The following is a 15,615-nucleotide window of genomic DNA, read 5'->3' as shown; positions in this document are numbered from 1 at the left end:
GAAGCCTAAGTATTTAAAATAGGAAGTAGTTTTCCCTACTTACCATATCATCATAATAAAGCATACTTATGTGTAAGAAGCTATTTGCTGCTGGTTTCTAAGCTTTGTTTTTAATGTGTTTTAGGACAGAAGAATGAAGAAAAGATCTCACTCTTTTGGTTAGCATTTGTTTTACAATTTCACATAGGTTTGTTGTTTGCTTTGTTGTTTTGTTTTTTTTTTTAAATACAGTCTCTGGTGTGAAATCAGACACATATAAATAAAATATTTTTTGCCCTGAAACAGGACTGATTGAAATATTAACAGCTGTTAGAAAGATACATGCCTGCATTTCACTTCATGATGATGAAGCCTTTAAATCACTACATTACACAGTAAACAAAAAGATCATTTCCTGGCTGCCATAGTAGAAGAGAAAAGAGACTGCTAGTTATAAGCAGACTGTGCCTTTATTCATTTTATTAATATTGCAAATTGTAACTGACAGAGCAATTAGAGTCGAATACTACTCCAGGAAAGCAGCTTGACCAGTGTTGATTATCCTGTTAAGAATGTAGTTTAACAGAGGGAAAACCTTGTGGCTTATCTCATTAAGGTGATTTCTGTAATTCAAATAATGATTCTCACATCTTTAAAACTAAACTTGGTAACGGACAAAAAGACACAGCTTCACTGGGATAGTGAGGGACTCGGAAAATGTCTGATTCTGTCATCAAATATCCATTGCTGAATTTGTTTAATTTGGCCTGAACTTATTCCTCAATGAGATAATCCCACAGTCTCCCTTCCTCTGAAGTATGGCGCTTGGATGTCTTCACAACCCCTGTATTTCTTCGGGCAACTTCTGTCGCACCACCTCAAATCTCCTATATGAACTTAACATTAACGGGCTCTAATTTTCTTCTCTTTTACACTTATTTTTCATCAACATAAATCTAATGACTTTAATGGGATTGCACCTGACTTGCTCCAAGAAAACCAGACTGAAAGAATCAGCCTTACAGTGTCTGAAGTCAGAATTGCAAAAGTGACCATTTTATGATTGTTTTCAGCAGAAATATATTTATTTCCCTTGGCTCAACCTCACAAGACAGCACTGTTGCTGCAAGACCCAACAGACAGACAGATTCTGAGCATGACAGGAGCTCCCTTTAGCATTTAAACTGCAGTGCTGTTCAGGAAACCACACGAGTAATTTTTAAAGAATTACAGACACAGATATTTTTTTCAGTTCTTCATTTTGCTCTTAAAAAACAAATCAAACTTGGATTTTCTGCCTTTTTCCCCTCATATGCTGGAAAATACTTCAGATACATTTTGGCAAAACTGAAGGAAATATCTTAAGTAAAAAACTGTGAAGCCAGAAAGAACAGAGATTTGCCATGACGTTTTCCCACTGTGAGGTTTGCTATCCACATATAAGAAAAAAAGCCACTGAACCCTTATCTATATGTGATAGAAGGCTTGTTATATAGGTGCTGGAAAACATATTTCCTAATGTAAGCAAAAGGCAAGCATACAGCCACAAACATCATAAAGTAACAGTGTTTTATCCACCTGAACTGTTCTTTCACAAATAAAACTACAGGATTCCTGTCAAGTTAAAAATATCACTATATATTTTTAAGTGTCTCCTCCCTTTTATTCTGTTATTACCTATACCCTCATGAAGTCTCATCCTATTGTTTTTCAACTACCTCCTCTGTTGTTTGCTGTCTGTGCTGCATGGGTGAAGTTTCTATTCCGGAATTACAAAAGAAAACTAGCAAAAGAATATGAGCTTCATTTCTTGCCTTGACTGTGGTGCAGAGCCTGCCAAAACTAGGGTTGAGGTTTGCTGGAAATTTAATCAATTTTAAATTTAGGTTGGTTCTGAACCAGAAAGGAGACTTTTCCTTTTTTTTAACTCTCTCCTAAAGACAGGAATTAATCTCACTGAGCAGTTGCAAAGAGCTGGGGAGTTTCCAGTCCCTAAATGATCTGCTAAACAGCTGCTCACAGAGATGAGGCTGTTAGCAGAACCAGCTGCATCAGCCCCTCCATTTTCAGCAGCAACTTCCCTATAGAAAGCATATGAAGAATCTGCAATCTGGCAACGTGGCATGGCTGTTCAGAACCAGAACTTTTTCAGGCTTGTAGAATATGTGAAACTATCTCTCCTCTGGTTTGCTGGGAAAAAAGTCAAGTTTACTCTGGATCTGTAGAAATCAAAAGGTCTTTTATCTCAAAATTACCCATGCAAGGAGGTATCATGTCACTTTGATTTAACTCCCCTGACAATGTGAAAGGAATTACAGGAGAGAAATCCATACCTGACAATGGCATGTGTGGGTAAAATATTTTGAAGCAGCGAGGTCTGGTGTATACTGGCTGCTCTGACATGGAATTGAAAACTCTGCAAGCCGGCAAGGTATTGTGTGACTTACGGCCAGAGTAATGCCATAGCAGGGCACAGTAAGCCATGCTTTCTGTCTTGGGCCAGATATGATCCCAAGTGGATTTCACTAGCATCACAGAAATCCTCCAGAGTCAGCTGGAGGATTTATATATGTGACTTTATATATGGCACAAGGCTCCTTTCAGCTAGTAGAGATGATATAGCCTTTATCATGGCATGTATTCCACAATTCTTACCCCTTTCAAACCCTGTTATATGAAGACATTTGCTTAAGCATGAGGAATTAAATCACTAGAACAGACAATTGATTTGAACTCATTTGAATGCAGTTATTTTACAACTTGATTGGCACGACAAAACCAGGTTTACGTTTGTACAGACAGTGAGAACAGCCAATGCAGAGATGGATAGAATCTACCCTTTTTCATTTATTTAGATCCCAAATCTGTCATTCATGGTGCCCGAATTCTACCTTTGAGGTGACTGTGAGGGAAGATGGACTCCCTAGGATTGGCTCTGGCTAGAGCATTCAGCACAGGGCTCAAGCAGGGTCAACAGCTGATCCACACAGTGGAAATTAGCATGCAGATATATCTCTGTCTGATGATGCTAGTTCATTTCAAGATTTCTTGTGTGTTGTTTCCCAGCTCCAATTCTGGTTTACCTTTTTACACAGCTATAAAGCTCTAAAACTATTCAGCGGAAACCCTCATGAACTACAAGCAAAATGTCTCAAAAAATGCCGCAAGCAGCTCAGTGCATTCTCTGGTACTGTGACTGACCTAATCTACACATCAGTGAAACTCCTAGCAATGAATAGCCTGCATTAGTAACAACTGTGGATACTGGTCATACACACAGAACCTGTACTCACAGTTTTCACAGCGAGTCCCCGTATAGCCAGCCAGACAGGCACATTTGTAGGTACCACTTTTGTCTAGAATGCACGTTCCATCATGAAGACATGGAGAGGAAGAGCAGGCTATAAAAGAAAAAGCAAGAACATTCATGGTCTCATAGGATATGGGCCCTACCTATTTTTTCTCATGATGGTTATGTCTTGGAGTAAATAACACATTCTTATTAAAAGCTACAAAGATACAGTAAAGGGTGTAATGAATATCAAAAAAAGTCTGCTTTTTCTTGATATCAGAGCCAGCAGCTTTCCTTGCAAAGACTTCACTTGAAGAACAGTCTTTCAGTCTGTTATATCCAGATGCTAAGAGACAAAAAATATAGAGATGCCACATATGGGTGGTGATAGAACAGAAATTCGTACCTGATTGTGCAATAAATTCCTTCCAGGGCTCACTGAAGACTAAACTCTGACTAAGGACAGTAATTCATTCCTTAAAAGGAATATATATGTGGCAGCTGTACTGTATCCAGCTAACCTAAAATATCCCTGAGAAAGGGAAGGAGAAGCAGAAGAGCCTGTACAGCCTGATATTTTGTAGTTACTGTTCTGAAGCCAGTGAACTTTCAGCTTTGTCCTCACAGCTTCATCTCATGATTCAGTAAAAGTAGGCATGTTACTTTTGACATGTTACCCTTGTCAGATACTGTCAGATACTGTCCTTGAAAATGCCTGATACTCGAGAGCACTAAATATTTTTCTTTTTAAAGGAATCTTGATTTCCTGGCTTCAAACAGCATGGGACAGTACTACAAAAGGTTAGAGCCCCTGTGTTGTGTCAGAGATCACTAGTTGAGGGTACAGAAGGGAAAGCGTTACTGAAATTCAATAACAGGCTTTCATCTAACTAGACTCACCATATGTCTAATCCCCAAGAGATCCTGATGACTCCCCATCTGGTCCCCCATCCTCATCTGAAGTCTGTTGGATGAATTTTAGTAACTCATGCCAATTACTGGTTCCCATTTGACACTTGGCATGCGATGGGACCTAACACCTGCTTCCAGACCAGGCAGTGCAGCAGGTTGTGTGGTTTCATCCTTTAACAACTACACATGCGGTGACCTTTCCTGAAGGTGATTTAAGCTTTTCAGCTTATTCTGTATCAATCAATACCTTTCTGGCAGTTGAACCAGTGACCTCTGTGCTGCCAGTGCCACTGCTTCAGAAAGCTGTTACTTACTAGCCAGCACAGACGAAGGGAAGACAGAAAGGGAAGAAATTCAGTTCTGACAGTAAAAGGTGCTTTTTCAGTCCTCTTCATCACATCACTAAGGTGCTGGGGACATCAGATCACCTCCACGGCCTCATCCTCATCCTGTAAGCACATATGCTGCTGCTGCTTTCACCTGCAGCACAGGGAGTTGCTCTAGCAAGCCCTTTGCAGTCTGTTCCAGGGACCTTGGCTTTTCCACAAAGGGAAATTTCAGGGGAAAGGTTTCAGTTTGCAATGTGCTGCCAGAGCTTTCGATTCTGTCCTGTCCCTGCTTTCAACTCCCCACTGCCCCGTGCATGCTGTATTCTTCTCCTAAACTCTCCTGCTGGCCAGGTTAATGCTTCACATAAAAAGATACTGGGAGTGTTTCAAAAGCCTTTCGTGGCAGCTACACATTAGGCCAGAACAGCCTCATAATAAAGTGCACAGTAAGACCTCCTCACAAACTCTAAGCCGCTCTTTGCAACGTGCCTTGTGTTGATTACCACAGTTGCAGCAACCCAGCCTTGGAATAATTACCACTAAAAATGGGGCGGAAATAAAGTGCTCAACAGTATTGGAATACCAAGTGTTCCCTACTGTGCAGAGAAAACAGAATCCATTCAGCTCACACCATATGGATAATGGTAGTTCCTTGAGTGTAGACAGCCCTTATGCAGGAGCCCACACAACATTCGTTTGTTCTGTATCACCTCTGCTGTTGTACTATTGAGCTATGAGTAGCTAACTGCTCCTGCTACATTCCTGACAGTTACTGATAGTAACAGTAGAAGAACAGGGCAGGCTAAGAAATGGCACATTCTGGATTGCTAGTCACATACCCCTGATCATTGTTATATGCTGACCCACTCTAGGTTTGTGTATTTATATCAAGATTATATAAACTAAATAAACCTCCCAAGGCAGAGATACCCTGCATGAATGACCGCATGAAGCGTGGGGGACCAGGGTGTGTGGAAAGCAAGTTATGGTGAGTCATGGATCCTGCAGGGTTTATCTGTGTGGAAGCAGCATGCTCTGATTAGCCTTCTGTGCCAGGAATGCTGTGGATAGATTTGACCAAAATTCCCTACGCAGCTGAATAAGGAAGATGCAGGAAGTGCACAGAGGCTGCTTCACCAGCTACACTTCCAATGTTATTTTGCAGCCAGAAAGAAACGATGGAAAGGAGTGTGGGGGATGTGAGCACTGAGCTCTAACAAAACCACAGTAATTCTGAAGCCCTGCTTCTGTCATTCATAATACTGAGTTCATCACACTATGGAAAATGCCTCTGTTTTCTTTTCCTTCAAGAAAATAATCTGTCCTTTGTACACACTTTTTTTTTTTTTTAAGCTCTAATGACACGTGAGCCAACACAAGAGTCATGTTAAGGCATTTTCACTGAGCTAATTATGAGTCTTTGCATCAGGTTTTTGCTAATTGAGACAGTGGCTCCACTCCCATCCACAGCATTGAGCAATTCTGCAATTGCAGATGCACATGCCCCTTTCTCCATTTCCTTCTGTGCCCTTACTGCTCAGATTCAAACAAAAAAGTCTCACAAAACAGCATCTTTTCTATGCTGGCTGATATGCTTGTTCTTCTCACAGGTAGAAGGAATTTAGTCTTTGTTAGAAGAGCCTCACATTCATATGTCATCTAATGGCTTTCAAAGCTTCCCTGCACTGACTTCGTGTAAGTTGCGGGTGGCAACACAGCATGAAAGTTTTTAATGAAGCAAAACAGGGAGATTAGTGCAATTGAACTAATAAGAAAGAGTGGCAGATTCCACTTTTGGATTATTTTACCTGTAATTTCCTCAAAGACAGCATGAAATCCATCAAAGTTCTTGGATCCATCAGACTGGAAGAGGACATGGAGTGAAGACCCAGTGCTTCGGATGGGAGGTGGCCTCTCATTTCCACAGAATTTCTTAATTATTTGGCTGTCCAAATTGTCACCATCACGGACCTCCACATAGTCGTACTGGCACATGTAGTCAAACTCCACGCTCAGCATGGAAAATCTTGGGGTACAAGGATGCACAGTCAGACTGCATACTCTCACCTGTGCACCCTGGTTCTGATTTATTTGGATGTTCAGTTATGTTTGTGCTGCCCCCCTTCAATGAATCAACAAGTCCCTAATCACATGAAGTCCCCCTTGCTTCATCTCAATTTTTGCATCAGGATCCTTGGAAGCCAGTTGCTCCATAAGAACATTTAAGTGGCAGAACAGTGAAATTTAAATAATAAATTAAATAATAAAAAATAATAAATAATAATAAATTAAATTGAAAATAAAAAATAATATATAAACAATATAATATATATTTTATAAAAAATATAAAAAATAAATTAAATTGAAGCCATACAGTCTGTTTACACACATCTGGTCCCTAAACACATTACAATGGTAGAAATTTCATCTAGGGTCAGACACTGCAGGAGGGCATATTTCTATATGGCTATTTGCTAAAAATTGTTCTATTTCCCCTAAGTAAAGATCTAAGTATCAAAAGTGACAGTATTGAAGACCAAGGCTCAAAAGCTATTTATATTGTGATGTTCAGAAGTCAGCAATTAGGGACACAAGGAAAGCTTTGGGATGTGACAGGAGCAGAAATAGGCAGAGAAAGGGAATCCGAAACACTACAGCATGTTTTGCATCAGAAAGCAAAATGGTAGTAAATTCGCAATGTCTGGCACTTGCCCTTCTTTTGAGGGTAGAAATAAGGGACAGGAGTTAGTGCAGAAGGGGAATATCTAAAGACCTTTCTCACAATGTCTGTCTTTCCCAGCTTTGATCCAGCCACTGCACGAGGCTCCTGTTCATTAACAGCAGTGTCATATACTGCCATTTGGATTTGGTGGGGCACAGAGCCAAAGCATCCCATTGGAATATGAATGAGAAAGGGCGGGAGAATCACCAAGTGCCTCTGGAGAATAAGCAATGGCCAGAGGCTTGGGGCCCTGCCTTGGTACAGCAGATAGGAATGAGAAGATGTGGGCCTGGAGAGGCCATGCTGTTGACTGTTCAGCAGAACACAGAATACAGAATAAATTAAACTTGTTGTGTGTTTAGTTTTCCTGGGAACTCCTAATGCTGCAGACAAATCTGTTTAGGATTAGGTAAAGTCTCTCACATTGCATATTCCAGGGTGGGCCTAATGATTTGCAAAGAGCTGGTTTTCACACCAATGAAGTGAGACAAATTTTGGATGTGCTGCTGGATCACAGAGTCTGAAGAGGCAAGAGAGTACTGGACCCTATTTCCTGCTATTCTCCCCTTGGGACTCAGGCCCCGTGCAAAGGAGGCCCCCATATTATGTTAAATGACCTTTCTTTGACAACCCACAAAATGACTTAAGAGGTTTCTTCATTCAGTCACCCTTGTTCAGGTCATATGGTTGGTTTTAGAGCATCAGGAGTACACTACATACAGAGAAATGAAAGAGCAGTTGCAGGAAGCTACACCAATGGAGCAGAGCCTCAGCAATGTAGCAGAGCACCTAATTTTTTAAATCATCTGGTGGAATGTAGAGTAAAAGTAAAAATGGCATCTGCTTTATATATGCATTAGAGAGACATTAATTCAATTTAGCTTTGCATAAAATGCATTAGTTGAATTCTAGTTCTGTCAGGTTTGCCAGAGGCATCCTCACAGGCATCAGGTTACACACTACACCTTGAAAACATTCTTTCAGTGGCAGATCATACCCCATGTATCTACCCTTATGGAAGTTACAGGGATATACAAATGAACCAGTTCATCCTTGTCACACTTACCAGGTTACAGTTTATCCTAACTCAATCCTAAAAATATTTACTGGTTCTGCAAACTGGCACATTTCTACTTAAAATTAAGAATTATGTGTGTAAGTACAGAAGGAATGCCCACCCTGTGATGGGAGCAGCATTATTTATAGATGTAAAGGTAAAACTGTCCAGCAGTGTGTTCCTGACCAAAGAATATCAAGAGATTCTTACACAAAGTGAAAGCAGAGAATGAAGGAGCCATACACAAAATACTGCTTTAATTCTTTGCTTTCTCTGCTTAAAAAAATTATGAAGACAAAGTGGAGGTGTGAAATTCATACGGGGGTCTGATTTGCATTTTATTTAACTTAGCATAGAAGCAGATACACTGTACCAATGGAATCTCAAGACTCATAACTAATATGTCAGGAAACCTGCCAAAGCTTTTCAAAACCTCTTGGCTACAGCTCAGTTGATGGGATCCTTTACAGATCACAAGGTCTATTGCTGTTTAAATCACAGGTACAGGCAATGTAATTAACCTCAGTTCCTTCACCTGTGAAACTGTAGCTATAGTATAATTCTCTTGGATATTATGAAACTAATTTAGTGCTACAGGCCATCAGATACAAAATGAAATGCAAAGTATTGTCTTGGTTTCATGTGTCTGTGGTGTGAATACATTCACCAACCCCTCTGAGGAAAGCTTCTGGCAAATGGAAAATACGTAAAACTGCATCTCTGCTGAGACATTAAAGAAAATGATTGAAAGTTGTGAGCTACTGCTACTGTGGTATGACATACCTGATATGGCTCGGGCTGAGGGAGCCTATACATCATAACGCACAGAAAAACAAGGCTGGAAAAAAAGCAGAGAAAACAAACCCCCACCACAATCTGGGCACCATTTATCAAACCAGCTCTGCTTAGCCAACCGCCAAAGGACCTTGTGGCACAGCTTGAAGCAAGGGAAGATTTATCTGTGCTTCCAAGAGTTTTGCTCTCCCTGCCCTGTGTGAAGAGACAAACCACTTTGTTACTCTTCTGTGTCTCGCTGTCCCCACCCAAGCCATCAGAGTGGCAGCAAACAGGATTTGTACACAGGAGAATGAAGAAAGGAGTTCCTTTGTTAACAGTTGTGCTTACTCAGCACAACGCTGGCTGTGCACAACAGCTCTAAGCAGAGTTAGCAACCACAGAGGGAACCAATACCTTTATATGAACATGCAGTGAAGGGAATAATTCAGCATGGATGGCAGACCCAGGAAGAAGACCCTAGTAGCATGCTTAGTTGTGGTGCAGTGGAAGGTGTCCCTGCCCACAACAGGGGGTTGGAACTAGATGAGCTTTAAGATCCCTTCCAATCCAAACAAGTCTGCAACTCTACGATTCTATAATTGCAGCTACTCATAACTCTATCAAAGGCTTGCATTTTTAATCTGAAAAAACCTGTTAGTGTGGGAATGCTGCAAGCTGTTCTATTAAATTGATTTCCTCTAATTAAATATTAAGTCTCTCTTTAAACATATAGGAAGAAATCTGTGTATCGAGCGTCATTCTTTTGCCTGGGGTCCAAAGCTGGTGAGATATTGATGTGAAGGCTTTAGCTACTGTTTTTATTGTATTAGTTAGTGGGTTTTGAATACAATCTCCTGCCAAGGTTACTTCCGCATGTGTGAGCTCCCTGCTACACACACTTGAAAACAGTATTAATTACCCCAAATATAGGGTCTCCTGCACTAGGCAGGATACCCCACCAAGAAGTGTGAGATTGAGCCAGCAGCAGTGGGTTAACAGGTCTAAGCCCACACATGATCACAGAACCAACCATATGCTCCAGACATAGAAATGGTAAGAGGAGTAACTGAGGGTGATAGAGGACAAGGCTGGTAAAATGAGTGAAAGAAATAAGAGAGCGAAAATGCGGGCTAAATATAAAGCAGGTCCCATGGGCAACTCTCCTAGCATGAGACATCATATCAAAATGTTCCTACAGGTTTTCTTCAAAGAATGTCTTAGTTCAGCCTGGTACACTCTTCAGAAAACACTGGGTGTCTTGGTGTCAAGATCTTGAACAGACCTTGAGAGATACATTGTGAGCAGTATCTAAGAAACTTTCCTTAGCATCCAGCTGTCCTAAATGGGAATTGAAGGCACAGCAATGATGATTTGGATGATTTGTGCCCATCACAAGCTAGAACAGGGAAAAGAGCTGAGGTACCAAATGCAAAGTGGTGGCCATATCTTCACTGACCCAGGGCTCCCCGCTGTTGCCCACTATTGACTCTTGGTGATCCACATGCCCCAAGGTCCACCTGAAACCAGCGCTGGCTAAAATTGAGTATGACCTACCTTAATTCGATGTTAAATCCAGCTTGAACATGAATAGTCCATTCACATCGTGCATTCAGTGGGTAACCCTCCAGCAAAATCTGACCTCTAGAAGCTCGAAGAACCTGCCCACACCCTGGGGAGCAAAAGGAATAAAAAAAATATCTGTGTAAAGGACCTTTAAGAGACATTTGAAGAAAATTCGTGTAGAAACAACACCGGAATGAGAAGACAGGGCGGCTTAGCCAGATAAATGCTTTCTTACCAGGCAGTATATAAAAGAAAGGCACAGCCATAAAATGGCTATAAAGACTTCTGACTCTATTAGAGTTTTAGTTGGCTGCTTCTTCCTGGTTTGCAACGCAGCCTCATGAAACCATTCCTTACAACTTTTGCCCCACTCTTGATTAGCCCACTCACCCAGCTGGTTGACCCTCCAGCTCAGAAGAGTTGTAATGGATCTCATGTTGAGCTGTGTAAAACCTGAAGCTGAGGAAGTTGGTGGAAAAATGCCAAAGGACAATGAACACTTGAATTAGCTCAAGTGAGTGAAACAGTGAGATGAGGAGCTGTTGCACCCAATATCATAGTTTCAAATCCTTCACAAGGAGACCCTTGGAAGAAAACCAGCTGATATATTCCTAGAGGATATGTCTGTTTGTCCTCAGGATTCACCACTCCTTCCTTATGTGTTAATGCCACCATGCCAGTGGAGACATACAGCCACCACAGCTCCTCCACTAGTGACTCAGCATAACACATACATGGTATACAGCCCTTACCCCTTCTCTCAGGTACATTCCTACACTTCTACTCCTGTCCCATCCTGCCTTTGTTACTCTCAGCTTTTCACCATACTATAAAATGCACTTCAGTTCCCAGCATCAACAGGATAAGAAGAAGTACTCTGGTCGTTTGTGACCACTCTGAGGAAACCACTAGAGGACAAGGACCTGAACAAGCAGCAGACAAGGTCGCACACTTAGGAAGCAATATCTTTTCACAGCTACCCTGCAGCTGTCCCTAGGCAGCTGTCCAGGGATAGCTGTCCTGTTTCCTCATCTTGGATGCTGAACATTTTTAGCCCAGAGTTCTCTCCCCTTCGGTAACCTCTGCCTTTACCCCAGCTATAAAATATGGCTAATGGTATTTTTGCTGTGGAAGGATAGTTGTTTAGTGCTTTTTATAGAGTCTTCTGTGATCTAGAAATGCAAGTGTCAGCAAAATGCACAGTTATATCATTATGCACCAAACAGAGCTAATTTCTCAGTTTCTACTTTTCTGACTACATCTTTCCAGATGGAGTCTTGCACACGGCCACACTCCCTGGTAAGCCTTCTGGTACTTTGCTGGGGGATGAGGCTCTATCCATAAGTCATAAATTCCAATTGAGTCTAACAGCATCGCCAAAACAGGGAACTCTGATAGGCTGCATAACACGGATAATGAGGATAAGTGAAAAGACAAATGACACAAAAGACCTCCACAGCAACTCTCTCGCTTCAATTTACCTCTTAGGCCAACAGAAATCCCTGCTGCTTCCATTTGTTTCCCAAGGGGAACCCTAAACTTTCAACCAGTAACACAGGGTGAATGCTTCCTACTGAAACAAGTTTTAAAAATTGCCTCAGGGCCCTTCTTTCCTTTGGGAAAAGAGGGTGACAGTGACCTGATTTGGTAAAGGGCCAAGCCTCTGCGGTTCCAATTGATCTGAGTGGCTGGAAATCAGACCTGCTGCATCTGGTCAATAGGGAAAAGTGAAAACTGCAGGTCAATTACTCCTCTTTCTTCTTAAGAAAGTGTTGCTCAAATGAAATACCCTTTGTTCATTTACCCTTGGTTACCCTTAATTAAGCAGGACCCAAGGAAACAGAAATGCTGCTCAGAAGAGTTCCTCAGAAGTGCTTCATCCTTCTCTGGGGCTCACTTAGTTCCCTCTGTAAAGGACAAGGCTAATGACTGTGCTCAGCAACCACATTAGGATTCAGCAAGTACAGAAAGATCTGCTGTGGTTCACATGATAATGCTCCTTCCCACAGCAAGAAACAGGATCTTGTGCTGCTGTTGGCTCCTGCCTCAAAAACAACGTGAGACAAAGCTGCTAGAAATCTTCAGATGGTTTGACAAAGGGCTTGGACCACCTCAAAGAAAGTTTCTCTTTCGTCCTGAAGGGCTTTTGAGTTGCTGATGCCTTTAACAAAGAAAAGCCAAAGAACTGGTGCAGAGATACTTGTATGCACAGCATACTAAATGCACTTTTCTGTTTGCAATGGTACAGCCTGAACTCTCTGAACGCTGGTGCCAAGGAAGTAGGTTTGGCCAGCAAAGCAGGTGGTCCAGAGGCTAAAGAGGAGGCATTCAGTGACCGTCTCAGAAAAAATGTTCTCAGATTTGCTACCGCCCTTCTCTGCATGAAGCACCTTTGCGATCACATCAGATCTGTGCCCTTGTATCTCCAGCCCTTCTAGCAGAAGCTAGGCTGACTCCCTATTCAATCATCTGTTGATCAAAAGGAGTCTTTTCTCTTCCCGTTCAGAATCTGCGGGAGACCTGGAAAGTTCTGAAAAATAATTTACATCCTAAACACAAATGCTGGCAAATTCTGCCTCATTTACAAAAAAATAATCCACTTTGGCGGAGTGTCAACATCCTTGTTCCTTTCCTGTTTCTGAATAAAAGGCAGCTTTCAGGACCGCAGTAAGATTTCCTCTAAGGCTTGTTACTAATAGAAAAAAAAACAATTCAGAAGACCTCTACGTTGTAGCCCACGGAGACCCATGGGTCAGCAGAGGGAGAGGTCCTGAGGAGACCTGCGGTAAGAACTCATTATCTGCTGTTCAAGTGCTACAGCATTGATGTGGGGCTCCTTCACAGGTCAAGAGGACTGAATCGAGGAGAATAAGAGTAGAAGAGATACTGGTATTCATAAATGGGCTGATATGGGAAAGCAGATGTCCCTCATCATGCCTTGTTGCTACCTGTTGTTTGTTGGTCACCAATATTACGTGAAACACTGATGTTTGCAAAGTCTCTAAAACTACCAGTGCTGTTGTTCATCACAAGGAGCACATTCAGTCAGCAAGGCTGAGGACAGCTGTTAGATAACACCACCTTGTCTCCTGCTTTGATGTGTTCCCAAGTGACTTGATAATTGGAGATTGACAAAGGCAGCTGGAGTGCAAGGTACAGAAGCAAGGGTCCTGCAGGTTCTTCTGGTTTTAGATTCTGATGTGCATTTTAAAGCATGATAGTCCAATCCAACAAACAGTGCTATTAGGGAATGTCCCAGTAGCAAACTATTACAGAACAGTTCGGGTTGGAAGGGACCTTAAAGCTCGTCCAGTTCCAACCCCCTGCCATAGGCAGGGACACCTTCCACTAGAGCAGGTTGCTCCAAGCCCCACCCAACCTGGCCTTGAACACTGCCAGGGATGAGGCAGCCACAACTGCCCTGGCCAACCTGTGCCAGGGCCTCACCACCCTCACAGGGAAGAACTTTTTCCATGTACCTAATCAAAATCTCCCCTCTGTCAGGTTAAAGCCATTCCCCCTTGTCCTGTCACTACAGGCCCTTGTAAAAGATTTCTTGTCAGCCCCTCTAGGCACTGAAAGCTGCTCTAAAATTCTCCCTGGAACCTTCTAGCATTCTTCCATTGACTCTATTTGGTGCGGGTGTTTTTCCCTACTAACATTCCTTTGGACTACCCTATACAATTTCTTTTTACCAAATGATCTGGCATTCTTTGGCTGTTCTTCAGCCACGTCCATGTATCCGGCTATGCCAGCAGACAGCACAAACCAGACTGCCTCACAGGCCAGCCCATGCTGCTTCTTCCTGGTCTAGTGGAAGGTGTCCCTGCCCATGGCAGGGGGTTAGAACTACACGAGCTGTAAGGTTCCTTCCAACCCAAACCAGCCTGTGATTCCCCACCACAGCCCTCCAAGCACACGACCACTTTTGCTGGCAGTGTCCAGAAACCTCCCCCTGCCCTCGCCATTCCTCACAGCCCCTTGGCTGCTGCTCTGCAGCTGAGACAGTGCCAGCAGCCCATGGAGCTGGATGGGGCACCCCAGGGCCATACGGCTGCTCCCTTTGTGGTAACCAGTCCCTGCCCCACAGCTGCAGTGTTAAATAGGCATTAATCCTGCCCACAGTCTACACTGCGGCTGGCACTGCATCCCTACCACTCATCCCCTTACCCCTCCAAGTGCGGACATTGCCACTTCCCCCTGACAGGAACCGGCCTGGGGCCTCTCGTCCTCCTCCAGGGCCCCCGGGTGACACCTAGCGGCAGCGGTGCCGCAATGCCGGAGCGCCCGAGGGAAATGGTGCAGCGGGAGGGGCGGCGCGGCGGAGGCTGAGCCCAGGAGCACAGAGTCCCCAGCCGGGTTGGGCAGGGCCGGGGCGGGCCGTGCCCTGAGGGGCTACCAAGGACGGTCCGGTAGTGAAAGGGTGGAGCCGGAGGGGTACCGGTCTGTTACCGCGGAGCCCGCCCGAGCCGCTCGCCATCTTTGCCGGCTCGGGGAGCAAGAGCCCGGGGCTGGGAGCGGTGGTCCGCGACAACGCCTCCCGCGGCCCGCGAGAGGGAGACAAACCCCGGCGGTCTCCGGGCAGCGGCGGCGGGTTCATCCGGAGCTGCTTATACGCCCCTTTGGCTCGTCTCTCCACCCCGGCCTGAGCCTTGGGCAGCCGCTCCGCAGCGTTCAGGCGCGGGCAGGGGTGCAAGTCTGCGGGTGGTTGTCCCTCAGTGCAGAAACAAGGTAGAGGCGGGCCTCGCTTGGCAAGGGGTGGTAACATTCAGGGAAGAAGGTTCAGCTGGGGAAGCCCTGCAAGGACAGCTCTGCCAGGAGGAGCAATCCCTTCCTGTTCCCCACAGGTGCCGAGCTGGTGTGGGGCAAAGCTTTGTGTGTGGATTGTACAATGACTGGCTGGGCAGGGGCTTGGAACTGGATGAGCTTTAAGGTGCCTTCCAACCCAAACCAGCCTATGACTTACAAAGTTGCCCAGGGCAGG

At 43.8% G+C, this 15,615-nt stretch overlaps 1 protein-coding gene across 2 annotated transcripts in view; it reads right to left on the bottom strand.

Moving 5' to 3' along the window:
- Window positions 1–15,615, bottom strand: part of PAMR1 (peptidase domain containing associated with muscle regeneration 1) — a gene marked incomplete at both ends in the record, with an annotated part of 52,369 nt that overhangs the window by 21,881 nt on the left and 14,873 nt on the right. The window contains 3 exons of one of the 2 annotated variants that reach the window (XM_080619126.1): window positions 3,273–3,380; window positions 6,321–6,538; window positions 10,623–10,737. In XM_080619126.1, coding sequence (XP_080475252.1) covers window positions 3,273–3,380; window positions 6,321–6,538; window positions 10,623–10,737 — 441 coding nt within the window. The remainder of the gene's footprint in view (window positions 1–3,272; window positions 3,381–6,320; window positions 6,539–10,622; window positions 10,738–15,615) is intronic. The other variant, XM_080619127.1, reaches the window with a different exon arrangement.

The sequence above is a fragment of the Psittacula echo genome (assembly GCF_963264785.1).
Source record: "Psittacula echo genome assembly, chromosome: 5".
In the NCBI taxonomy this organism is placed as follows: Eukaryota; Metazoa; Chordata; class Aves; order Psittaciformes; family Psittacidae; genus Psittacula; species Psittacula echo.
Note: the sequence above shows the minus strand (reverse complement) of the source record. Positions and strands in the feature narration are given on the sequence as shown.